This window comes from Mustela putorius, unplaced genomic scaffold (assembly GCF_011764305.1).
Source record: "Mustela putorius furo isolate JIRA1106 unplaced genomic scaffold, ASM1176430v1.1 tig00000487_pilon_pilon_pilon, whole genome shotgun sequence".
In the NCBI taxonomy this organism is placed as follows: domain Eukaryota; kingdom Metazoa; phylum Chordata; class Mammalia; order Carnivora; family Mustelidae; genus Mustela; species Mustela putorius.
This window is the reverse complement of record NW_025421399.1, coordinates 6,066,061-6,092,063: the sequence shown is the minus strand read 5'-3', so window position 1 is coordinate 6,092,063 and position 26,003 is coordinate 6,066,061. Positions and strand designations below refer to the sequence as shown.

Here is a 26,003-nt window from a genome sequence, read left to right as displayed (position 1 = left end):
CCGAAGGCAGAGGCTTCACCCACTGAGCCACCCAGGTGCCCCTCTCTTCACTTTTAAAGAATAGTTTCAGTTCTTCGTATTTCTAAACATAACACTATTTCACTTTGTTTGTTTAAGAATTTTGTGAAAACAGGGTCACCTAGGAATGTACCTAAGAGAAATGAAGATACATGGTCGTGCAAAGACTTGTGTGCAAAGCACTGTTAGTCAAAGCAGCCAAAAAGTGCAAACAAGCCAGATGTCCGCCAGTTTGAGGCTTGCTTTTTCTCTCACAGTGATGTTTCTGAGACTTACTTGGTGCTGTTACTTAAAGTTATAGTTCATTTATTTTCCCAACTGTGTGACAGCCCATCACCCAGATGATACCACAATTTATTCCTGCAGTCTCTAATTCTGTCACTGGACACGTGAGTTACCGCTTGTTTTTTTGCTATTGCAAAACAGTGTGCCTTAACACGCTCGGACATGTCTCCTCGGTAAACATAACCGGCAGGGATGTTGAATTGAATAATAAAATATCAGGGTTTGTAGATTGCATGTCTTTTTTTTTTTTTTCACTTCATTTTTCAGAAATTCATTTTTATTGTAATTTACAAAAGGACTGCTTCCCCCAACATATTGAAAAGTAAAATAAAATAAAAACTGGTCCTCATTGAGAAATATTGCTCTGGGGAATATACTGGGAGTAAAATTGCTGAGTCAAGGGTATGCAGATGTTCAAAGACATGCAAAAGTTCAAGGGTGTCCAAATGTCAAACTGCTTTCTAAAATACGTATACTGGGGGCGCCTGGCTGGCTCAGTCGGCAGAAAGTGGGGCTCTTGATCTCAGGGTCGTGGGTTCCCACGTTGGGCGTGGAGCCTACTTAAGATAAAAATAAAAGACAAAACAAAACAAAATACTCCTACTGATCTGCACTCCCACCAGCCATGGGTGAGAACTCCTGTGCCGTTCCCCATCTTCACCAACACTTATTCTTGTCCAGTTTTTAAGTTTGTACCAATTCTGTGCGCAGGACACGTTTTCCGTCCCTTGCCGCTGCCGCGGCTGGATTACCTTCTCAGTGTCTAGGGAGTGTTTGTGCTTCCTCTTCTGTGCTGCTCCTGTTTGTTTCCTTTGCCCAGGATTTCCTTCTTCTTCTTGACTCACACAGTTCTTCAAATATCCTGGCTAATAGTCCTTTGTCATTTCAGTGTGCTGCAGACAGAATTCCCAGCTCGTGACTTGTTTGCATTTCCTTGGGGTGTCTCAATCATAGAAGGTCTTGCTTTTAAAGTTGTTGGCTTTTATCTTTGGGGGGGGGAGGGCTTCTCTTCACTCCCTGTAGCTCTTGCCCCCTGGAGATCATGGCCAAAGCCCCAACTGATTCGATAGGTTCCAAAGCAGAGCACGGACAGCCCCTTTGAATCTGTACCCTCCCCCTCCTCCCCCAGCCTCACTGCATACTCAGGTGTTTACTCTGGAACTTTCCTCCCCACCCGAGTCTTTCTCTGTCCCTTGGACCAGAACCCCAAGTTAAATCTCAGCTTTGGCACAGCTCCTTTAGAAAAACCAGTCCAGAGGTCTTTTATGTATTTATTTGTTCACTCACTAACCTATTTTTACACTTATTAAACCATGAATTCTTAGGCAACAGGTTCCAGCGGCTCAGGCTTCTGCGACCCGTTCTCCCCACATGTGGGTCTCTGGGCAGAGCAGGTTGGTGCTTCTGTGGAGCCCAGGTAACCTTCCCTTCAGCTTCTTTCTTGTTCTCATCATTTTCCTTCCCACGTTTCAGGAACTATCTTGGCTCTCGGAGCGCTTAATATGCTCAGGACGTACGTTAATTCTCTTGGCAAGAAACTTGCCCTTAACTTGTTTGTTTACAATGATGCCAACAGCATGCTGGGTAACACGGAGGGCTCTTCCAATTTTGCCATGGTAACATTTGTGGGGCAGTCCTTTTTGAACGGTGCCCATTCCCTTGATGTCGACAATTTCACCTTTCTTGAAGATTCGCATGTATGTGGCCAAAGGAGCGGCTGTGTTTTCTAAAAGGCAGGCCTAGAATGCACAGTGCTGCCTCTCTTCTTTCCCTTTGAGCCGGACATTTTGGCACCTTGTTGGAAGAGGGGATTCTGGCCGAAAGGCACACCTCTTCTTAGAAGCACTTCCAGCCCCCCCAGGCTAAATCACTTCTTCTAGTCAGTAGGCTTAGCCTGCCTAAGTGTCCGATGACTGACAGGAGACAGGTGTTTGGCTCTTAAAATGGGATACTTTTCCTTTGAATAAGTACAGCTTGTGAAATTGATTCAGTATTTCAAAACATGGGATTCCTTAACCAGGGAATGTTTGGGAGGAGAAAAATGGTTGGGAACTCTTACGAGTGATGCCTACACTGGCCTTGACACCTCTGAGTAATCTTTGACTCATAGCTGTCCTGTCTCCTATTGCCTAATTTTGCCAAGTCTTCATTAAACTTGACTCCCTGCTTTCCTCTCTCTCACTGGTTCCTCGGCACATCTCTCCCGAGACCACTGTGCTTATGCCAGAGATGGTCTCACCGACATCAACTACCCGGATGTTTAACAAGCAATTCCCGAAGATGTGAAGGCCCTTGAGCCCCCACTTGGGGTGTGCTTGGGGTAGAAGGGGTAGGAGTTAATCCGATCAGGCCAGCTGTTGAAAGACACATTTTGAACAAAGGAAAGAGAAATTTATACTGCCCGGCACTAGGTTGTGAGTAGAGGCTGGAAAAGCAGGCTGAGGCTGCCAAAGCCGAGGTGGGTGGTCAGACTTCGTCCTAAGGAAGGCTTCGGCTTGGGCAGTGCCCTGGCCACACGTATATTTTAGGGCCATCAGGGAAGATGCGATTAGCAAACCGAGAGGGCCTGGAGGTGGCGGGAGAAGGCAGTGGGCCAGGGTCCCCCAGAGTCTCAGGGAAGCGGTAGATTGAGGGATGTGCCAAGGGAGGTGGGACGGAAAGGAGGCAGGAGCTGGCCGGTTGGAGGGGAAGGGTGGAGGAGTGGAGGGGGGTGACAATGCTTTGAAAGACATGTTCCTAGGAGAGGAACATTCTAGAAGCAGGTTTGAGTGGTGGGAGGGAAAGGAGATGAAGACTCGGTGTTGGAGGGTGCTGGTCCTTTGGGGTGAGGAGGTGGGTGACTAAGAAGCCAACCCTTCTCACCACCCCGTCACAGCTGCTATGGGGCCTCTGGTCCACTTGGCCTCCCCGGGGTCCTTTGTGCCTTTTCTCTGCCTGCCTTCTGCCTGTTGAGATGCTGCTGGACCCCAGAGAACATCCATCTCAGAGAACCTCCGGGTCGTGTCCCTCCTCCTCCCCAAGCCCACCATATTTTCCGTCTAAATCCCCGCTCAGTGAATGTGAAGAGGCACGTGAGGGCTGCCTGCAGAGGACTGAGGAACATCTGAAGTCCTGTCCTAGACCCTTGTCCTTCCATAAAGCCAGCTTTGCATTTGCCCTGATCATACCTCCTTGTCCATTTCACCAACATGAATGGTCTGTCCTATGCTGTGGGTGCTGGAGATACAGGGGTGGACGTTAATATCAGGCCACATCCACTGATCCAGGCAACTAAGAGCTTTATATATCTTCATTCTTTTCAATCTCCTAGCAACCCTACGAGTTAGCTACCATCTGATTCCCATTTTACAGATGAGGAAACTGAGGCACAAAAAGGTTAATAAGGTGACTAAGGTCACCCAAGTGGGGGAGCCCAAATGCAAAGTCAGATAAACACCCCCACTGAGAGCCACTGCACTGTCCCCACCTACTCTCTCCTCCAGAATGCTGTGTCCATTCACTGTCACGGGATATGTCAAATGCCCTCCTCCTTAGAGTCAGGAAGTTCTTATTTTTAATCCCAAATCTTAAACCCCCATCTCCTGGTTTTGCTCCTGGTGAGGTGATCTCTGCTGCAATCCGTGCATGAATTTAGACGTGACACCTTCCTCTTCCTGGTTCTGTGTGGCTCCTCTCACCTCACCTGCTCACAGCAGCGCCCAGCCCCCCTCCCAGTCCCACTGCCACTATCCCCACCGATGGACCCTCATCATCTCTCACAGGCCCCACCTCTGCTCTCCTCCTCCGTGTCTCTCCCTGAAGGCCTTTCTCACGGGCAGCCTGGACGCGTGTCCTAAAGCACAAACCTGAAAGCAGCATCTGGTGGCAAATCGCTCCCCTCGTCCTCTGAGGGATAAAATCCACACTCCTCAGCGTCAAGTCCAAAGTCCTCCCTGGTGTGGCCCCTGCCTCCTCCACAGCCCCAGTCCTGGCCCTCCCTCCTCAGGTCCCTGTGTCAGTGCTCCTGGAGGTCCATCGCTGGAGACTCTGGCCTTGATAAAGTGTTCGAGAGTCAGCAAGAAAGGGAGCAAAACAAGAATAATCAGATATAAAAATCAATCAGCATGTATCAGCCAAGTGGCCAGTTGTCCTTTCTTGGTCACAATATCTTTTATCCCAAATATCCTTTCTTTCTTTTTCTTTTTTTTTTTTTTTTTTGCAGTTAAAATATTACTTCTTTGATAAAATGGTGGCGTGAAAAAATGACGTATTTTTCTTTTAAATGTCTTACTTGGCAAAGTGAAAAGTGTTTGCGACTCCGGTCAGACTCCATCTTTTCCCTGATGACTCAGTGGTCTGCGGAAGCTGCCCCAGCGGCGTGTCAGGCAGACCCTGAGCTCTGGGTCTTTCGTGCCTCTCTCGCTCCTTCTGCCTGGAATGTGCCCTCCTCCTGTTGGCTGGTCCTAGTCGTCCCTCCAGGCCTGCCCTGCCCTTTCTTTCCCAAAGCAAGGCATCAGCGTCCAGCATAGCGTTCAGTGAGTAAGGCTGCAGGCCTGGCACATCTGTCTCCCCGCAGGCCTCCGGGTCGTAGAAACCGGCTGTGCTCATAGTCACACTTCCAGAGCCTGGTGCACCTGTGGCCATCCCAGCACATGGCAGATTTGCTGAGACCCGGCCTGGAACAAGTCAGTTCCAACCCCCCCTTGCAGCAGGCATGGCTTTGGCGGTGGTGAGGGGCCATGGGGCTGCCCAGGCCTCCCTGGCTGCAGCGGGTGGGCTCTCTTGCTCCGAGGGCCCTGAAGAGGGCTCTGGAGCAACCCCTCCGCAGCCCCAGAGAGGTCCCAAGGGGAGTTCAGGGGCTTGGGGGCTCAGGCGTCTAACTGTCCCAAAGCATGACGGGGGCTGGGGCCGCGTGGGCCTTCCTGTGACTGTCTGTAGCTTGCACAGGGCTCCCAGAGGGGGCTGGGAAACTGGCCACACTCTGAGGGGCTGGAGATTATCATCTGCTTCCTGGTGGCCCAGGGAAGCTCAGGTCACACAGGAAGCCACGGAGGGAGGGAAGGGAGAGCGCCTAGAGAGAGAAGCTGAGAAAGACAGGTGGACAGGAGTGAAGCCAGGCCAAGGCTGGCAGCAGAGACAGAAACCTGGGGGACCCACAGAGAAGTGGGGAGGGGCCACTGCATCCTGGAGCTGGAGGTTTGGCCAGCCTCCCGCTGGGCTGGAGGAGAGGCACCTGCCTGTTGGCTCTAACACAGACTCCATTGTGGGACCTAGGACACAGGAGGCAAATTCGCCTCGGGGTCCACCTTCCACCAGTCGATGTCCAGGGCCCTGGCAAAGTCCTCTGAATGCCTAGGACCCCTGAGGGCCCTCTAGTCCTGCTGTCAACCCAGGCAGCACCCTGACTCTGCCTGGCCCCCTTACCTGTTCCCTGAGGGCTTCTAGATAAACTCCCTGAAGGCATCAAAGATGGGTCAGAAGAGGGACTCATAGGGAAGAAAATGACATGACATTTTTCATTACTTTGTAGTCATTTGTTTTAGGCAGAACCTTTTGAGAGGGCATTTTAAACAGCTGTCAGACAGAAAGTCCCATGTTGAAGGGGAGGTGGCAGTGGACTTCTGTGGTTAGACAGAAGCCAGCTCATGTCCCATACCCCCCCCCCCCCCCCGAGAGTGGTTGACCAACAAGGAGGAGGCAGAGGTGGAAAGAATGTGAGCTGAGACCCTCCTATCTTAGTAGACTTCCTCTGATGTCAGCTGGCAAGACGGGCGCTAGGGTTTCTGGGGAGAAACCTCTCGGTGGGGGAGCCTGCATGGGGCCTGGCTCTGCAGTGGCCTGACCAATCTAGGGGACAGCTGAGCACTGGGGACACCCTGGGGGTGATAAGCAGAACGCTGGGCCACCACAGAGCTCAGGAGCTGGCTTGATGAAGCAAGTCTGCCCCATGTGCCTGTGTACAACTGCCCGGGCAAGCAGGTGCAGCTGGCTCTTGATTTCATGGTGAAGTGAAGCCAGGACTGAACCCTCGGCCAAAACAAGCCCTGGGGGTGCTTGAATTTATCGAATGCAGAGTGGCCCCTGGAAAGGGAGAAACACGCAAGATAGATGAATGTGCTCCAGTGTCACTGGCTGGGACTGCCCTTCCAGCTGTAAAGGGCTGTCACTTCACGGGGGAGAAAGGGATGTTGGGATGGATGACTTATTCAAGCCTCCAAGTAGTATCTTTGCCTTCCAAAGATACAGTCTTATGTTCTAGAACCTAAGAGTCAGCCCTTGGGCAACATTCGTGGGTCCCGAAGCTTTAGGGGGAGATTTGAAGCAGCCCTATCCAGGAGGCCTGAGCTGCCAGAGAACGAGGCCCCAGTTCAGCCCTGCTCCAGAACTGGCCCCTCGGATCCGTGCTGGAGCGGGAGGCATGACGGGCTCACAGTATGTGACAATGCAAGAGACAAGGATCCATCCGAACTGGGGCCCAGCTGACAGGGGTGGGATTCTCCCTGGTTGTAGCACACTGGTTAGCATATCCCAGTGACTAGCTGGGAGGGATCCAAGGAGCATGGCTTCTCAGGTAAGGGAGATTCTGTGCTAAGGTCAAGGTGACTTCAAATCTAATCTGCTCTCAAGAAGGACCAGCAAGCGGCCTGATAGGAGCACTCAAGGTGGGTGGGGATGACCAAGGTCAGGAGAGTGTGAAGAACGGAGGTGGGAGGGGGAGCTGGGTTAAGTGAAACTCAGACTCAGGATGCGTATGCTGCTAACTTTGATGACCTTGGAAGAGTCGCCAGCCTTAGCGTACTCATCAGAGACAGTGTCTTTTAGGAGTGCCCCTTTTTTTCTGCTCTTCTGGTTTCAGCTGAGGTCTGACTTGGAGAGGGATGCCATAAAGCCACCCCTGGGGAATGATGCCTAAGCCTCTGCGGGCACCCTCTGGGCCATGGCTTGGGCCCCACTCACTTTTAGGTCAGCATGGTCACCACGCCCTTGCTGCGCTTCTGTCATGAGAAGGTTGGCCAAGAACCAGGGGGTATGGAGCTCGAGTTGGCGTAGCTCTCAGAGTCAAGATGAGAACGCAGAGCTGTCACAGGCTTTGAACAAAGTGCAAGAGTCCTGGCCCTGCAGTTTATAGCCGGCTTGCGGAGTTAATTAGGCGCTGTCATTATCAGCAGGATCTCCTCTCCCTTCCCATATCCCTGCTGACGGCAGGGCTCGGGCCACCCTTTACCCTACACCTCACACCTTTGCTCTCCACAATGAATGCCCCTAGCACGCCTTCAATGTTTGTTGACTGACCGACCGACTGATCTCCCCAAGGAGAAAAGCCAGAAGGTCGGGATGGAGGACACCACTGGGATACAAGCCTCTTCGAGTTTTCTTCCTGGAGGGGAGAGCTGGCCCAGGGGAGTGAGGTCCTGGAGCTGGGCTCCAATGCCTCCTGTGCAGGCCACGCTGGACAAGGGGAGCTTGGCGGTGCCCTAGCAACTGTGATCCTCCATCCAGATTCCCCACTGTGTGAGGGATGTGCTCCGTAATCAGATCCAACTATGGACCTGCAGACACCTCTTAGATGCCCCGGCAACTACTGCTAAGTCCCTTCAACATACCTCACATCTTCAACCTCTGCCCTCTGCGAGGACCTGTTTGCATTCTTGCCACCTTCTGCATACAGCATCTCCTCTGCCGGGGGGAGAGGAGGGTTAGAGGGCAGGATGGGATGGAGCTGACCAGGCACATTCCTGCCTCAGGGCCTTTGCCCTTCCTCCCTCTTCCCTGTGCTGGACTTAACCTCCCCTCCATCTCCACAGGGCCTGCATCCCTCTCTCCTCAGAAAGCCTTCCTCCTGCGGACACTCCAGCCCTTCTCCTGCTTAATCTACTTTGTAACACTTGCTGTTAAGCGCAACTAGGTTTCTGTGTGTGGGTGCACGCATACATGTCTGTGCGTGTGTGTCACTAGAAACACCCTGGGAGGTAGGAAAGCCCGCCCCTTTTGTGGCCCCCCACCTCGCGCACCCAGGGCCCTCACGCCCCCTCTTGCCCCAGGCTGGTCCTCACTGTTTATCTAACCCGGCCCGGTTCTCTCAGAGCGGGCAGAGGGAAAAGCTGGCCTGACTCCGCTGATTCTCATGGCTTCTCCAGCCGTCCCGCAGGGCTAAATCAGTGTGTTTGTCTGAGTCTTGTCTTCCCAGACCGGACTAGCTTTGCCATCAGCCTGGGACCCACAGCCTGTGACAGCCCTCAGCCCAGTGTCCCGAAATTCCAGAGGTCCCAGGTGACTGACTGTCTTCATCAGGAGCCAGCACCCCCCCTTGCCCCCCCACCCCGACTCCCTGCCACACCTTCCCCATCACTGCAGCTCCTGCTGCTCCTGCTGGGGTCCGTGCCCCCCCCAAAACTGAAAGAGGGGGGGTTTCTCCCTGAGGGATTCGTCTCATCTGCAGCTCATCAAAGTGGCTGGGTACTTTCAGAATAAGACTCGTATTCTTTTGGAGGAAGCTGGAACAAGTTCCTCTGGGAGGGGGCCTGATGGGGCCACCCCATGCCCTGGGCGGCTCCTGCCTCCGCAGACGGGCCAGAGTAAGCGTCTTTCAGTGATCTGCCATCCCAAGGCAAGGCTCAGCAACCCGCGCCTGTGCAGGCTTTGGGGCAAGCTTGTGGACTCTGGCGGTGGTGACCCGGGAGCCTGGAGGGTGTACCATGTTAGGCTATGCTCACCTTCCTGCACAATGCTCTAGCCGCTCTAGCTGTGTCTTCGGCTGGGATACTCCTGCCCTCTCCCCATGGTCCCTTTGCCAGCAGAACCCCTGCTTGTCCTGCAGCTCTCTGAGTCTATGTCAGGGTTCCAGAAGCCTTCCCTGACTCTCACATCTGGGTTGCCTTTCTATGAGCTGAGGCCTGAAAGAAAAGGGCTGTGCCTGTCGTGTCCACTGATATTGTCCCAGGGTTGCCCAGCACCTGGCACACAGAAGGGACTCGATAAATTGCCGCTGTAAAGCGTGAGTGAATTCTGTGTGTGCGTGTCTTACAGAGCCTTTGGTCTGGGGAACCCCGTCTCCTATGCCTTTCGCATTCTCTGTATCCCAAGGTAAAGGCCTCTGTCTACATCCCGCGCTGAAGAGGAATGTGCATGAGATGCACCTTGACCTGACTCTGAACAGGAGTGAACTGGGTGTTTCAGCCTGTTGGAGGTGTGGGAGCTCTGCGGGGCGGGGTGGGGGGTGGTTGGAATGGCTAGGAGGCTCCTCTCCTGTCCTTCCCATACAGGAGCGAGATAGGCTTGCCAGGTAATACAGGATATCCAGCTACATCTGAATACCAAATAAATGACAAATACATTTTCGGGGTATTACACATCAGTGGAGCACGATGATGCCAAAAACAATGCTAAATTAGAATTTAACTGGGAATCCTTCTTTCTCAGTCTGGGAACCCTAGTAAGGGCAGCGCTGAACAGCCTGGTTCCCCAGGGGCATCTGAGACCCTACTCATGAAGTACATTCTGCTCTCTCGGTTCTTCCTATTCGTTAAATAAATGCTTTTGGCCAAAGAAGAGGGTGAGCGCCAGCTGTGGTTTCCCAGTGCTCTCACGAGCACAGTTAAGCAAAGTCCCTCCCTACAACTCAACCTCAGCCCCACTGGACTGGACGGTTAGGGAAGGCCTCTCTCAGGAGCTGATATGTGAAGGAATAAGCCAAGTGATAACCAGGGCATTCGGAAGGAGAGGCAGGAGTGAATTTGGTGAGTCTAGTGTGGCTTTATGAGTGCGGAAAGGGGGTGGGGGTTGTTGCATGGAAAATGCCCTGGACCACAATCTCCTTGAGAAGGTGCCTTGGTGCTGCTCCACTAGCTTGCTCTTACCTACCTCTCTGCCGCCAGCCGAGGGTGGAAGCTTCAGTAGCTTCTGCGGCAGAAGTCTCAGCAGCAGGCAGTGGCGGGAGAATGGGAGTGTTTGCCATCCTGGGTTGGGGGTTCTGGAGCTTGGTGGCCTTTTAGTGGGATCACCTGCTCTTTAAAATGGTTGAGTGGAGCCCTGAGTCCTTAGTGCTGAGTCTCTGTGTGGCCGGTCCTCAGGGAGGCACCTTACCTCCATCAGAGCACCACGGCTCTCCCCTCCCCACTGTAAGCTGGCAGGGTGTTCACTCCCTTCTGAGAGGAAAACGCTGCTGCCCAAGGCCATAGGACCATGATCCTGCCTCAGCAGGCGTCTCTCTCCCAGCTTTGGAAGGGGCTGAAAGCTCTACACAGGGAAGCTCGGCACTCAAATCACAGAGTTCCCAGCAGGCTCCGCTCCTGTGCCACCCTGCCCACTCCAGTCCTCCTCCTCTAGGCCCAAATATACAGGCCAAACAATGGGAAATGGCTCAGTTCCACATTTAACACACAGAGCATTTGTTGCCTGCTGTTTGCCTGCTGGCACGCTAAGGGAGCTGTTTCTTAATTTAAAATGTCCATTAACTCCCTCCAACTGGAAAGCTACTCCAACAAATTTATGCGGTGGCAGGTTTAAGCTTGGTTACTCTGAGGGGTGGGCCCTGCTCTGTCTGCCCCCTTAGAAGATGTGCCCACGAGAGTGGGCACCCTTGGGTGTCTTGCCATGGGCTTGAGTATGTTCTCTCTGTAAGGGGGAATTAGATCCCCAAGCCCCCTTTGGCCAGGGTCCTTCAGGAGCCCTTGGCCACTGCCCATGGGAAGCCCACAGTGTGGGAGGTAGGGGGGGAGGGGGAGGGACACCCTGGGGGAGGGGTGTCTCTTTTACAACTCCAGGGGAGGAAACCCCATTTCCCTCCTACCCTCGGGCTCTTGGTGAGTCTTGCCAGGCAACTGACAGGAAAGAACCTTTTGTTCTGAGCTTGTGAGAAGTCTGAGCTGGACTTGTTATCTACCCACAGCATTTCCTGGATAGGGGGCTGCGGGAGGGGCTGGCCCCCAGCCTTGGCCTTGGCATCCTTCTCTCAGCTGTTAGGACAGGGGAGGCTGCCGCTGGCAAGATCTAGGCCTTCAGGAGGGCTGGTGAGAACTGGTATCTATCCTTAGGCTGGTTTGTCTGAAGGGTGGGTAGTCAGTCTCAGACAAAGTCCCTTAAGGAAGGGGTGCGAAAAAAGCCACCGTGTGTGTGTGTGTGTGTGTGTGTGTGTGTGTTGGGGAAGGGATGAGTCCAGCCTTGCCCACCAGTGACATCTCCCTCCGGGCCAGGAGGGAGGGGTGTGTCCCCCAGGGCTGCGGGAGCGTCAGCGTGGGCCCAGGCCCGGGCCGTGTCTGACACCTAGTGGCCACCTGAGCCGGGGCGGGGCGAGGGGAAGGGGGAAGAAGGTGGGAGGGAAGAGGAGGGAGGGCGTGGAGGGAATCAGGAAGCGCGGAGCCCACGCCCGGGACCAGGCCCGGCGACAGCTCTTCCGGCCGGTAGCCCCTCCCCACGGCGCCCGGGCCTGTCCCCGTGCCCGTCCTGGGTCCCGGTCCCGGTGCCCGTCCCGCAGCCCATCCCCCCGAGCAGCGCCCGCGGCCTCCGCGTCAGACCTGGGCGGGAGGCCCTCACACCCACCGGGTCGCAGACCTCCTTCCGCCCCTGAACGCGCCCCGGGTCGCGAGGCCCGGATTTCGAAGGTTACCCGAGCTCGGGTCCAGAAGGCCGGGGTCGCGGTGGCCGCGGCTGTCGCCCCTCAGCGCGCCGCGCCGCATCTCCCTTTGCGCGGCGTCAAGGTCTGGCCCCGGGATCCGGCGGGGGCCGGTCCCGAGAGCGGGGCACTAGTGGGCGCCGGGCCCTGCCCCGCGTGCCGGGACGCGCGGGGGCACTTCCGGCGCCCCCTGCCCCCAGTAACCCGCGCCGCACCTCCCACCTCGCGCCGCACCCGCAGCCACCGCCCTGTCGTCATGGCGACGCCGTAGCTCTGCGCGGGGCGCGGCGGGCGGAACCGGCCGAGCGGCAGGGGCGCGGCGCGGGGAGCTCGCCTGCCCGTGCGCGGTGAGGCGCTGCACGGCGGGGACGAGCTCCGGGCCCGGCGCCCGGCCAGGTAGGCGGCCGGGGCGGGTGGGAGCGAGCCGAGCCCCCGCGCGGAGTCGGGGCGGGGGCCCAGGTGTGCCCGCAGCGGAACGCGCCCGCCCCCCCCCCCCCGAGCCGCCGCGGGTCTTTCTCCAACCCTTCACCCGCCAGCACCCCGGGCCCTCGCCTCACCCGCTGCCGAACCCGCGGAGCAGGGCGGGGGGTGAGAGAGCAGGCCGTGCGCCGGGCCTGGGCTGTCGGCCTCGGGCCCTGGGTCAGCCTCCGCGCCAGTCCGCGGAAGTTAGACCCGAGCGCCAGGTGACCTCACGTTTATCTAGGGGCTCACGCCTGATAGTTGGCCATATTCTAGAAACAACGTAGACGTGGATCAGCCAACATCTGCTACGACTGTTCTTTGGAAACCTGAAACCGAGACTGGCCGAACTGCTTTGCCGGTGGCGGGGCCTCCCTGAGCCTGCCTCTCTCCTCCTGCTGAGAAGTACCTAGGCAAGGAGTTCCTCATTTGGAAAACCCTGGCTCATGGGGTTGGCCCTGGTGGGCCCAGAGCTGCGGGCACAGAACGGAGCCGAGGGTGGGGGTCCGCTGCTGCCTTTGACGCCTGGGTTAAGACAGAGCCACCTCCCGTCTCCACCTGCTCTTACCCGCTGGACCCCCCCCCCCCCCCCCGCCAAGCCTTTCTCCTTGAGGTTGCCCCTCCCCTCACATACACTCATACAGTCTTTGAGGAGTCGCTAAGTCTCATTAAATGAAGCTCCATCTCAGGACTTCTGGATTCGATTCCTTTGTTTTCATAGCAAATGAAGAAATGCCAAAGCTTTTGCCACCTTCTCACAGATCTCTTGATTTCTCTTGTGACATTGGATGTGAGGCAGAAGGTACAGAAAGAAAACTTGTAAATGCCAAGGTGAGACCCACATAGAGAAAGGGTGCTGCAACCTGCCACCACCGTGGTCCACCCCCTATGCAGCAGAAGCCTGCCATACTGGGAGGGGGAACCACCTCTGCCTGCCCCACAACGTCCCAGCCCTGGCCGCTTTCCTTGTTCCAGTATGGGGTGGGGCAGCAGCACCAGGAGGCACTGGTGGAGGAATCGGCCCCAGATCCAGGGGTTTCTGCGCCGCGGGGCACCGGCCAGAGAGTAGACAGAATTGGCATCTGGACTTTTGAGAGGGGTAGTGCTGTCTGCTGCCTTCTGGCTCTCTTTGGCCCCAGACCTCTATGTCAACAACTTCTGATGTGTGACTCTTCCCAAGCTGCTATTAGGATCAGATTTATTCTTATTAGATTGTTATCTGAATGCCTACCATGTGGCAGGCACTTTGCTAGGCTCTCATATATAGTTATCCCTCTTAATTTTTGCTAGGCCAGTGAGTAGGAAGGTGGGACCCGATGTCCCCTATCTCGCCGTTGAGGAAGCAGGTCTAGAGAGGGGACTTGGTTTGTGCAGGAGCACATAAACAGTAGGGCTGGCTGTAAAATCACGTGTGTTTGACCAGAGCTGCATTCATGGGTCCCAGGCACTTTTGCCTTGGTGGGACCCTTCTTCCACCAAAAATAATAACAATTAAAAATAAACCAACCCTATATTTTACAACTGTGTTGGTATAAAGCAGATATAATCCAGGCTGGATTAAACATTAAAGCATTTTCTTCAACACTGAATTTGGTTTTCCTCCTGATCTAGCAGAAATCTTAACAGTTTTTGTGGGACCCTACAAATATTGGGAACCCTGGGCCCAAGCCCACTGTACCTAATGGAGAACCAGGCTCAGTGTTTGACTTCAAGCTTTGCTTTCTTCCCGCAGGCTACTTGGGGCCCTGGCTGACACCTCAACCTTCATTTTGCCTTCTATTCCATCACTTTCTAGGATATTCTCGGGCAATTGAGTTGTCCCTTCTTCCCGACCCTCACCCATCAAGAAAAGCTCTAACTTCTGTCCCCAGTATAATCTTCTCTAACCCAATTTTAAAACCCCGCTGTGGACAAGGAGGGCTGTGGCCAGGCCAGGCTGCCTGCTTCCAGGCTCTAGGACAGGCGCAGTGTCTGGTCCCCATAATGAGATTAGGCCTGGTGGCCTTTAAATGAAACTGTGGACCCAGGGAGAGAGAGTGATTCTGAGCACAGTCAAGCCCTGCGGGTAGCTCCTGTGCCCATTTGATTGCATTAAGTGGATCCGGCCTGCAAGTGTGTGTGGGAGGGGCGGCGTGGGGTGGGGGTGGTGTGTGACTGTCTCAGCCCAGGGTTCCAGAAGCTGCCAAAACTGTCACCCCCATCCTGTGCTCTGATAGAAAAGAGAGTGGCCGTGGAAAGGGCTGTAAGAGCCTCCTCTGCTTTTAAGACTCCGGTCTGCCCGGCAGAGGAGAGCTTTGGGGTGGAGAATGGCAGCTTCCAGGCCCTTGGTGCTGCTGCTTCTGCTCCGGGAACAAAGGCCCAGGAACCACCAGCATTCTGGGGTGGAGCGGGGGGCAGCCCGATTGGGAAGGGAGAGAGAGTGTTGTCACTGTTTGGATTAGGAACCGAAGGCACATGATTCAAAGGCAACTGCTTACTAGGGAGTGACTTGCGGCTGATTTCCAAGTTCAACTGATTTCCAAGTTTGCACATGCAAGATGTGTTTGTGGGTGGGTCAGTTTCCAACCGGAGTTCATGAAATGTGTTCTCTCTCCAGCATTGGAAGCAGGCCCTCCTTGGCCAAAGATGGGTTGTCCGTGATGTTGAACCAAATAAGCTGTTTTTGAAGGAATGGTTCAGGTCATGTGCTGTGAAGCACAGAACCACTCACTGCTTTGTCGTTTTTGTGAATCTGGATTTTTCACCCATGGAGCTTACTGACTGTGAGACCACCTGGAGGCAGGACACAGGCCTGCCTGAGGCAGGATGGTCTTGCTTGGTGTGAGTTTTCTGGCATCCCTCATGCTTGGACTTAAATCACCTTCACACTGAAAGGAAGAGTGGAGGAGGCAGCTTGGGCTTTCGTAGTTCCAAAGGTCATTCTTTATTGCTGGTTTCCTCTTGGACGCCTCATCACCCAGATGCCAAGTTCCCTGCACAGATGGGGCAGGGGAGCTGCCTTTGGAGCAGCTGATGTGAAAATCTCACGGATCGGCTGGTTTGCCCTCCTGCCAGCCCTTCGCTCTTAACTGCCTGTTCCCATCCTGCCTCCTTCTCTCCCAGGAGAGCCCGCAGGGGACACCAGTGCTAGATGCGGTGATGGGCCTCCCTTAGGAGCCTGGTTTCCTGAGAGGTGAGGGACCCAGGAGGACTGGCGTGGGACAGACAGAGTCTCCTTGCTGCTGAGGTTCAGGGTGACTTCTTTGGCAAGCGCGCGTTCAGATCTTTGATTGCTTTCAAATCCACCCTCCATGCTGGGCAAAGCCACGCCTCTGCCGGATGACCAGCTGCTGGGGCGAGTCACCTCCCTGCGTTAAAGCAGGTGGATAGTGGCAAGTGCCCTTGGAGGCCTGAGTTGAGCTTGCAGCCTGAATTCTTACCACCCTTTACTAAAAAATGCCACATCTGCTTAGCAGCTCGTCTGCAAGCTTCTCGAAGGCAGGGATCACGTCTTACCTGTATAGCTCCATCATCTAGTAGTCCCGCCAGCATACAGCAGGTGCTCAATGAACAAATGCGTTGAGTATTCGCGGCTGATAATTTGGGGCATGTCATGTATCCTCTTTGAGTCCCGGTGTCCTCCCCCATTAAAGTGGGACAACACTCCTGTTATCCTAGTGGTATTGCGGAGGTTAAGCAAGAGAAGGCTGAGCACAGAGGAGGGGGCTTGCAGTCCGCTGGGAGCCATCCTCCCGCCCACACAGGCAGGCCTCTCCACTCTGTGCTCTGCTCCAAACAGTATTAGGGTTCGGACTTCCTGGGGAATCCAGGATGGGAAGTTACAGTGCAGAATGTTCAAGCCCCCCATTCGGTGGTTTCGGCTATTCCAAAGTGCTTTTCCTTTTCAGCACTACCAGCCACTTCTCCAGTTCTCAGTGGACAAAGACTGCGTGCCGTGCAAGTTAACTCAGTCCTGACACTGTTTACCTGGAGATCGGGTCAGAGCCCACAGGTTAAGGGCTCAGTCCCGCAAGACTGCCCCCCACTTTGGATGCCAGTCGCAAATCCAGGGTCGCTGGATTTGCTGTTGATGCAAAGTTCTCCTGGCCTTCTCCCCGGGTTCAAGTAATTTGCTAGAGCAGCTCACAAAACTCAGCGAAACATTTTACTTAGTAGATTTGTTTTAAAAGGCTATGACTCGGGAACTGCCAGATGGAAGAGGAACATTAGGGCAAGGTCCCGAAGGTCCTGAACGTAGGAGCTTCTATCCCTGGGGAACTAGGGTAGCCGTCCTCTGGGAAGCTCCTTTTGGATTTTACTGAGGCTTCATTACTTGGACAGGCTCGATTAGTTCATTGGCCATTGGTGATGGAACTCAAATCTCCAGCCCCTCTCCGCTCCCTAGAGGTTGAGAGGGTGGAACGGAAGGTTCCAGGCGTCAATCACGTGGTTGGTTTCCCTGGCAACCAGCCCTCGCCCACAGGTTATCTAAGGGCTCGTTAACAAGGCAGGTTTCTGGCGTGGTTGGGAAATTCCAAGGGTTTTAGGAGCTCCATCCTATATACTCCTTCTTCTAAGTCACAACCTCACAGCTCTGCAGAGACCCTCGCTTTGATTTCTACCTGTCTCAGTAGGAGGCTGGCTGGCCTGGCCACGGAGTAGCTCCGAGGTCTGGGAGCGACAGTTCCTTTGCTGCCCTGAGCTCCCACTGCTGTCGTCGGTCATTGAGCTGGGGCTGCGGAAGCTGTGGCAGGTCTGCCAGCCGCAGAGCACGTTCCCTGTGTTCTTTCTCCTTCAGAGCTAATCAGGTTCTGACTGTGCCCCGGGCGTTCTGGGGATGAATCTAATAAAGGGGAGGAGGACTGAGAACAGGTGACCCCGGGACAGCAGCTGTTTGGTTGATCTTTCCTGTTCCAGTCAGTGCAAGGCAACAGATCCCGGAGTTGATCCAAGGAAGAGCAGGACTCCAGGCCTGCCTCGAGCGAGCTCCCTGGGCAGGTGAACAGAGGGGTGCAGGCGAGCTTCCCGGGAGGCAGGCCGCCGCCGGGTAACTGAGCCCCCGGCCGGGGTTGGCGGTGCAGAGGCCCCGCCAGAGATGAACGAAATGCGAAATGCCGGGTTCAGGTTGTGGGCCTAGGGATGGGGGAGAGGGTGAATGGAGGAGGTGGGGGGGGTGCGCGAGTGGCGGGGAGCAGGGAGTGAGGCCCAGAAGTGTGAGGCAGAGGGTGGTAGGGGCAGCGAGAGTCTCCTCTGAGTGGATTTGGTAAGAAAACCCGGGGCGCACATGGAAACAGATTTGGGAGTTCGGATGGTGTCACAGAGGTGGCATTTCACCAGCAGGCAGGGACGCTGTTGGTGCGGGCTGGGGCCGCAGGGGGGTGTAGAGATTGGAGCAGAAGCCCCACCCCGGCTGGGGTGGTGGCAAGGAAGATGGCCAGGAGGGAAGTGATGGCGGCGGGGGGGGAGCCCAGGGGAGATCCTCTAGCATTCGGTGGCCATGTCTGCAGGTGCGCGGTCAGGGGCGGGCTTGGTTGTCACGGGCAGATGAGTTGACTTTGGACGCGCTGCGTTTGGAGTGTGTGTGGGTTGTCGGCAGAGGCGAATGGTGGGTGGCTAGAAATGGGGTTTGTATTTGGGGGAGAGCTCCTTCCATTTAGGAGTTACCTGTGTAGAGGTGACAGATACAGAGACAAGAGTTTCAGAAGCAGAGGGTTGTTGTCACCAGGCCTTCTGGAAACAGGTGTTGCTACCTGCTGGGGGAGTGTGTTTGGAAGATGATTTGATCAAATGTCAAAAACCTCTGTTCTCCAGTGAGGAATTAAGACACATGTGCAAAGATGATCACATAGCATGGTTTATTTAGTGAAAAACTGGGAGCTAGCTAAATGTTGAATAACAGGTTCAACAGGTTGGTGAAAGCGCGGAACAGCCATATTCTGTAATCCTGTGACGTCATTGAAATGATGGCGTAAAGTAGATGGATTTTCTTTGACATGAAGAGATGAGTATGACCTACTATGAAGTTAAAACAGGTTAGAAATCAGTAGGATTCTGTTTCTATAAAATAATATATATTTCTAGAAAAAAGTGATGTAAGGACACACATGAAAATGCTGATTACTGGTAATTTTTCCCTTTTTTTTGCTAATCTGTATTTTACTGAAAGAAGTGTATTAGTAACACTCCCCACTGCCACTGACTTTTTTCGATGGTGAAGTTGCCAACATTTGTCGGATATGGCAGAGAGAACTGGGGGGTAACCTCCCCAGTAGTCGTAGAAGACCAGGCTGGCTGGACACAAGTTCTTGTGCAGGACATGGTAGAGAAAGAGCACACGCTGGCTGTGAGCAGGGGACCATAAGCCTGTTAGGCATGTGTCTGCTGGGCTGTCTTTCTCTGGGATGTTTCCAGCAGTGCTAGGCGAGGCCAGGACTGGGGAGGGGGAGAGCACCTTTCTGTGGGCACAGGACAGACACCCCAGCAGCAAGGCAAGGCGGATGGAGGCTATCTTTGTTCGTGCCCAGGCTGCCTCTCCCTCCTGGGTGTCTGGGCCAGGGCTGGGCTCTGGGTCAGGAGAACCAACTGATTCAGGGTGAAAAGCGGGCATGAGGCCGAATGCCGTCCTAACTGGTTGGGGGTTGGGGGGGCGGGGTAGGGAGGAGACTACCAGAGGGGTGGACTGGGCAGAGGAGCCAGGAAATGCGCTACACACACACACACACACACACACACACACCCCTCCTGGAACTGCCATTTTCTCATCTGTAGCATGGGTCCAGTAACTCCCTGCTTACACAGGCCTCACACAGGCTCAGCGGGAGCGGAGTGACGTGTATGAAACACAGCAGAAGCCCTGAATGCGAGGTGCTGTTCCCTGTAGGGCTCACTTCTGGTGACTTTAGTTTTGGAGGCGGCAGGTGAGCGGGAGTGCAGATTGGCCTGCCCTGAGCAGGGCTGGTGGGGGGAAGAGGCAGCCGCAGGGGGAGCAGGCTGCTTGGCTGCTCCTGTTACCCACGTGTGTCGGGCGAAGCAGGGTCCGAGCACATCCCTGCTGTGGGAAGGGCAGGACTCCTCTTCATCTCGGGCGACAGGCTTGCACACTGGGGCGGGGGATGCACCCGATGTCCTTAGGACACACCTGGGGGACAAACAGTGAGGAACCCTGTTCCTTCGAGAGATTTCCTCACTTCTCTGTCCCTCGTCTGTGAAGCCCCCTAAGAACACCCGGGGCCTCGTGAAATCGAATGTAAAGCCAGGTGCAGGCTTTACACCTGCTCCCACCTGAATTTGGGGGACCTTCACTTGCACCCTCATGGCCTCTCTCAGCCGGTGTCTGGTCTGTCTCCGGGGAAGTGGAGCACCTCTGCTGGTGCCCTAGAGACTTGGGGTGGCCGGCTTCAGCACAGGAGCCTGGGGGAGGGGGGAGGGGGTGTGGGGCGTTGGGCTCGGCCGGGGTGTGGCGTGTGGTGCTCTGAGCTGTCTGTCTCTCCTCCAGCAGCGGCCGCAGCATGGACAGTCGGGCCGGCCTGGCAGCCACGCCCGGAGCGCTGCCTTACTACGTGGCTTTCTCCCAGCTGCTGGGCCTGACTGTGGTGGCCATGACGGGGGCTTGGCTCGGTCTGTACAGGGGCGGCATCGCCTGGGAGGGCGCCCTGCAGTTTAACGTGCACCCGCTCTCCATGGTCATAGGCCTGATCTTCCTGCAGGGAGACGGTGAGTCCCGCCTGTGCGCCCGGAGCTGCTCCTGAGAGAGGCTGTTTGCACAAACACTCTTGTCCTGAGGTTGTTCCACAAAAGACAGGAAGGAAGCTGGCTTGGATCCTGGGGACACCAGGCATCCAAATCCAGGCCTGAGGTGTGGGGGTGGCAACTCCTTTCCTAAATGTCCTGGTCTTTCCACAGGAGCATCTAGTGGTGTGTGTGCTGCTTAGAGGAGGAAGCCTAGGGTTTGGGCTGTGAGCTGAAGCCAGCTTCTGTGGGGACGGTTTGATATCGGGAGAAAGAGGGTGGATTTGTGTGTGTGTGTGTGTGTGTGTGTGTGTGTGTGTCGGGAGTGGGTGTTGGACTTGGCAGAGCTGAAGTTCCTTTCTGAAGGAGTGAGGCTGTGCTTGGCCCCCACTTTTTTCTGTGGCCTCCTCCTCTGCTAAGGAGAAGTCTGGATCTGTTTGACTCATTCTTCCTAGAGGTGGTCCCGGCGACAGCCACTCCTCCAGCAGCAGCCGCTCCGCAGAGGCATTCTCTGTGCCGCCTGGGTCTGTCTGGCTCAGCACAGTGACGGGGTGGGGAGTTAGCTTCGGACCTGGGGGCTCCCTGTCTCCCTGTCTAGGGAGCCTGCTTGGTAAAGGTAGTGAGTGTCTGCTCAGGCTTCCATCCTGGACTATTCATCAGAGCTAAGAGGTGAACGCAGAAGCTTGGTGACACCTCGGCATCACTGTGATCACCTTGACCACATAGCCTGGAGCACACAGCACACTTGACAAGGAAGTGATGGTGGTGGGGGTGCTAGGGGACACACATCCGGGGACCCCTGCTGGGCCCCACGGAGCCTTGATTTCTCTCCCCTTGGCTGTGGCTGGAGGACCTTGACAAGCCCTTCATTCTGATGGCCTCCCCCAGCCAAGGGGTGTCTCCTTGGTGCTGGTGGCAGGCCGGCCTCACGGTCCCTTTCTCGCTCCCCATAAGCCTTGCTGGTTTACCGGGTCTTCAGGAATGAGACCAAACGCACAACCAAGGTCCTGCACGGGCTGCTGCACGTCTTCGCGCTCGTCATCGCCCTGGTGGGTGAGTTCCTGGCACAGGCACCCCCTCTCCCCACTTCTGCTTCGGACTTGGGGAAGTAGCTGCTTGATCCCTCTGTCTCCACTCCAGTTCTGTTACGGTCCCCTCCCCAGCCCCTCCACCTCCGTCCGGGCATCCCCGGCTGGGACACTGGGTGCTGGCAGCCACCGAGCTGGGACCAGATCCCAGAAGTGCCAGCGAGTCAGGTTTCCCTTGGGTCACCTCCCCGGCAGCCCTGTCCTCACGCGGCCCCTCTCTCCGGCCCAGGCGTGGTGGCCGTGTTCGACTACCACCGGAAGAAGGGCTACGCGGACCTGTACAGCCTGCACAGCTGGTGTGGCCTCCTCGTGTTGGTTCTCTACTTCGTGCAGGTGAGGCTTCAGCCCACGGCGATGGGGGCTGGGAGGGGGTGACCACACGGGTGTCCCATCAGGGCCCATTTCGAGGCCGTGTGCCTGAAAGTGAAAGAGGTGCTGCCTGGGGACTCTGAAATGGGTGCAAAAGCCAGGATTTCCCAGGCGAGGGTGCCTCAGAGCAAGTCTGTGTGGCCAAGGCCTGGGACGCCATGGCCGGGACCTCGGCCGCCCCGGCGATTTGTGGGGCCGCACCCAGGCTCTATAGGGTGGAGGGAGCCCGGCGGGTGGGCGCAGGGCTCCTGCTTCCTTGCCTGTCGGCGTGTCCTGGGCTCCGTCAGACGGATGGCCAGCTGGGTGTCTGGCAGCCCCCCCTTTCCTTGCAGTGGCTCGTGGGCTTGAGCTTCTTCCTGTTCCCCGGAGCTTCGTTTTCCCTGCGGAGCCGCTACCGCCCACAGCACGTCTTCTTCGGCGCCGCCATCTTCCTCCTGTCCGTGGGCACCGCCCTGCTGGGCCTGAAGGAGGCGCTGCTGTTCAAACTTGGGTGAGCCTCCTCCCCTCTGCTTTCCCCAGGCTTAGCGAAGGTTTTCCTGGGGGGGGGGGCGGGGGAAACGGGCGGGGCTGGGGAGGGGACACCAGGCCATCTTTCTGCTGTTTCTGGGTGCGGAGGGCATTTGGCCCGACCGTGACCCCTTGGGGGGCTTCTCCCTCCCGCCTCACCCCGCAGGGCCAAGTACAGCACGTTTGAGGCTGAGGGTGTCCTGGCCAACGTGCTGGGCTTGCTGCTGGTCGGCTTCGGGGTGACCGTGCTCTACATCTTGACTCGCTCTGACTGGAAGCGGCCACCCCAGGCGGAGGAACAGGCCCTCTCCATGGACTTCAAGACGCTGACAGAAGGCGACAGCCCCGGCTCCCAGTGACGGCCTGTCCTTGTCCCGCGCGGAGGGCCTGGCTGTGGCTGGCCGCTGCAGCTCGGGGTGGGGGCGTTGGGTAGGCGACTTTCCCACGCTCTGTCGCGGCTCTGCTGGCTGGGTGGCTCCCGGGGAGGGCTGGCCAGCGCGGCGGGCGCGCGGGGGCAGCGCCCCATTGTGGGCTGTAAGGCTTGGCTTCCTCTGCTTTCCCTCCTTGTTGTTGCTTTAGAGTCCGTTAGTCACGCACAGACCCCGGCCCTGTTGTCACCGTCACCCCCTCCACTCAAGCCGCTTCGGGCAGGGTTTTGGGTGGTCAGTCCGGGCTACAGAAGCACAGATCCTTCAAGAAGACGCAGGGTGGCTCTCCTCTTGAGGAGCGGATGCTGGGCCGAGTCCAGGGGCTGCCAAGAGCACAAAGCTGTGGGAGAAACTGGGCCTTAGTGACAGGCCTGGCAAGGCCGAGGCTTGCTTTGTGTAACGCTGAATTCAGACCAGAGTCCCGTCCGTCTGAATGACACGTGGTGAGAATGGCCCCGACTTTGGCAGTGGAGCAGGTGATATTATGTATAAACTATGCTGGTGTCCAGAGCAAGAGTCCCCTGGAGAGGGGAGGGGCGCGCCCCTGGGAAGCTGTGGAGATGTGGCTTCGGCCCAGCTGCACTCTCGGCTGCTTTCTCTCCAGGCCTCGGCCTCAGGACGGCTCTGCCGGGAGAGGGCAGGGGCCCAGGCTGGAGACAAACTGTCCTTGGCGGCTGAGGGCCACCGAGAGAGGAGGCCGAGATGGCCCCCGGGCAGGCACGCTGGGCTGCTGGCGCTGGGGCTCTGCTCCGCGGGGCAGGGGCCTACTGGCCGCCACCAGGCTCCCCGCCCTCAGCAGCCAGTTTAGGCACTGCTCTCGCTCTGACCTCAGCCCCGGGGCTTCTATCTTTTTTTTTTTTTTTTAAGCAGAAAGCTGCTGCTGCTGCTGCTGCCCTGTTCCCAGGGAAGGCAGGGCCACCCGCTCCTGTGGGGAGGAAAGCGCCCTTCTAGAACCCCGCTGCGCCCGTCTCTGCGGGCAGTCGGGGCTGAGTGGCCCCGGAGCGTGCTCCCAGCTGCCTGACGTGCTCTGTGCCACCGAGTCACTCTTTGGCTTCAGCCTAGAAGGAACATGATTAGAGCATTGACCTTGTGCTTCTTGGACTCGGTGAATGCTCTCTCCTTGTTTTCCTCCTGTTCTGGGCTTTGAGGAGCATGACACAGTTTGAGACAGACACCGGTTACGTAAATGAAGAAATGCAAAGAACTTTCCAAACCTGACCGCTGTTCCTTCGATGGTTGCCTTTTTCTCACCCCAGCGCTGCCTTCGAGAGAGGGGCCAGCCTCCTCTCGTGCTCCAGTTGCGAACACTCCATTCTGGCCTTGAGCCCTGCCTCTAGTGATGCCACTTCAGCGAGCAGGTGGCTGTGGTCCCGAGCCTTCCCCAGCAGGGCGGCCCAGTCCCCTCCGAACCCCCTTCCCTGCTGCAGCTGGCCCGGCTGGCCGGGGTGTTCGCCGGTGACACGGCGCGCTCTGCCCGCACCAGGGCCGTCTGTTCTCCCCCCGCCTGGCACGCGCCGTAGAGGCAGACATTGTCACGTGGAGAAATGCCCCCTCGGACAAACCCAAGTGCAATTGTGACTCTCCCTTGCCAGGACACCCCAGAGAGAGACGGAACCTTAGATGTCTGGTAAAAACCTGTAAAATGGTCTGTTGGCCTGAGTGTCTGTTGGATGATTCTGGAGGCCCCCTGAAAGCACCCCACCTGGTTTATTTCACTTTGCCTGTGGCCAGTCTTCTTTGAAGTGCAGTGTAGAGTCGGTGCAACGGACGATTCAATAAATGTCTATAGCAGATCTCTGGCCTGCCAGCTTCAGTTACTGTGGCGACAAAAAGGTGCTTCCAGAACAGTCAGATACCAAGGTTAGTTCTACCGGGCTTGACAAACGGATCATCCCCCGGCTGGGCACAGAACGTACAGTGATGCGTGCTGTCAGGACACAGGCTTGGAGATGGCCCGGGGTTCGCTCGGTCTGTGGACCCAGTGGGGGAGAAACCGTTTTTCTCAACCCGGAGAGAGTGGCCTGGAGGGTGGAGCCTGCTAAGAGCCTTGGCAAGAAGTTCGCCCCCAGTAACTTTCTGCCTTTTAAAAATATGTCTCTTTATTCCTTCAGAGGAGGAGCAAAACTTGGGGAACAAGTGGAGATTTTACTTGAGAGCCATTCCCGTGGCCCAGGCAGGAGGTGCGTTTATGGTGAAGTCAGGCAGGGTCTCACATGGGGCTGCCCTGGGTGCTCCAGATGGGCACGTCGCTGAGAACACTAACAGGGCCCTACGGCAAATCCTCTGATGCGTGATCCTTGGGTTACATGAATCCTTCCTGATACTGACTTTATTCTCCATATTCTTGAGAGGTCTTTGGTTTCTGCGTCTATGGAGTCTGTCTCCTGAATCAGGGCTTCTGTGCGAAGCTTCATTTGCTTAAAAGCATGCAAAGCACATGGCTTGATACATGTCACGAGCTAATGGCTCGGTCAAGATCATAGCTGGCTCTCAGTGTAAGGGCGGAAGCCCCTGGACCCCGTGAGTGGCCCATGTCACCTCCGACTTCTGTGCTCGCCTCTGGATCCAGGGTCTCCGTGTTTGGAAATATTCGACTGATCCCAGACTTGAAGGAGACGCCTCCCCTCTCCTTCACCGGCTCAGTGTGTCCCTCACCTGACAGGGTTTGGAACCCCTTGAGGTCTCAAAGTTTTCAGACCAAGCAGGAGGTTCCTTCCAGAGTCCTCTCCTGTCCTCTTTGAAGTAACTGTGGCATCCAGGCTGGGGTAACTGCGTGCCTGGAGTTTTCCTGCTTCCCTGGCTCTAGCTGTTTTGGGGAAATGGACGTAGTTGCACAACAGGGGTGTTTGTTGAGCACAATGTGGTGTCTGGAGGAAGCGGTCTCCTTCCTTGCTCTTCCCTGCAGTAGACAGAGCGGTACCAGCGAGGAGGAAAGGCTGCAGGCCTCCGGGCTGGCCGCTTTTTAGAAAGTCTCGAGAGTCTCCAGCCGGTTTCAGGAAACCTGCAGCTTCTCCACTTAGGATGCAGCCGCCTAGCTCTTAGCTGGTAAGGATGGGAAATTCTGGCCAGATTGCTGAAGAGAGCTGAAGAGCTTCCAGCTCTGACCAAGTTCGCTCGGGGAACTCTAGCTAGGGCTGTTCCCTCCCCTCCCCTCGGGCCTGCGGCCTCAGCTACTAAAATCAAACAAGACATCTTAGTGCTCCCTTGGTTTGTCGGGAGAGGAACCCACTGAGGAAAAAGCCTCCCTCTCCCAGCAGGTCTGGCAAGCCTTCGCCGACAGGCCCATGGAACTGTCTTTCCTCAGCCACAGCTCTTGAGTGCCTGCCGCATGCCTACTGCACTCCCCCAGCTTCGAAGCCGGGGGTGCCCAGTCACCTCACTGAATGAATACGAGCCTGGAGGGGTGACTGTGCATGTCCCATGGGAGACCAATCGGATCATCAGGAATCTGGCCTCTGCCTTCACCTTAGGGGAGGTTGTTCCCTGGGGGAGGCTCAGCGAGGTCCCTCCTCAGCACTGTGGGACCGTGAGGGGAGGGCGAGCTCCAGGCAG

General features: G+C 56.3%; 1 protein-coding gene and 1 pseudogene across 10 annotated transcripts; one reads left to right on the top strand and one right to left on the bottom strand.

Moving 5' to 3' along the window:
* LOC106005457 lies at positions 1–11,945 on the bottom strand (annotated as a pseudogene).
* Positions 11,185–24,244, top strand: LOC101678542 (transmembrane ascorbate-dependent reductase CYB561). 10 transcript variants are annotated; one of them, XM_045080881.1, is made up of 7 exons: positions 12,187–12,289; positions 12,629–12,765; positions 19,827–20,044; positions 21,014–21,112; positions 21,377–21,480; positions 21,849–22,006; positions 22,190–24,244. In XM_045080881.1, exons 3-7 carry the CDS (start codon positions 19,840–19,842, stop codon positions 22,380–22,382), a joined length of 759 nt encoding a protein of 252 aa, XP_044936816.1. In that variant the 5' UTR covers positions 12,187–12,289; positions 12,629–12,765; positions 19,827–19,839; the 3' UTR covers positions 22,383–24,244. The 10 variants fall into 10 exon arrangements, with proteins under 10 accessions (XP_004749273.1, XP_004749272.1, XP_044936815.1 ...); XM_045080879.1 differs by having other exon boundaries at positions 12,629–13,183; positions 19,830–20,044; XM_045080877.1 differs by having other exon boundaries at positions 12,629–13,183.
* Positions 24,245–26,003: the final 1,759 nt, after the last annotated feature.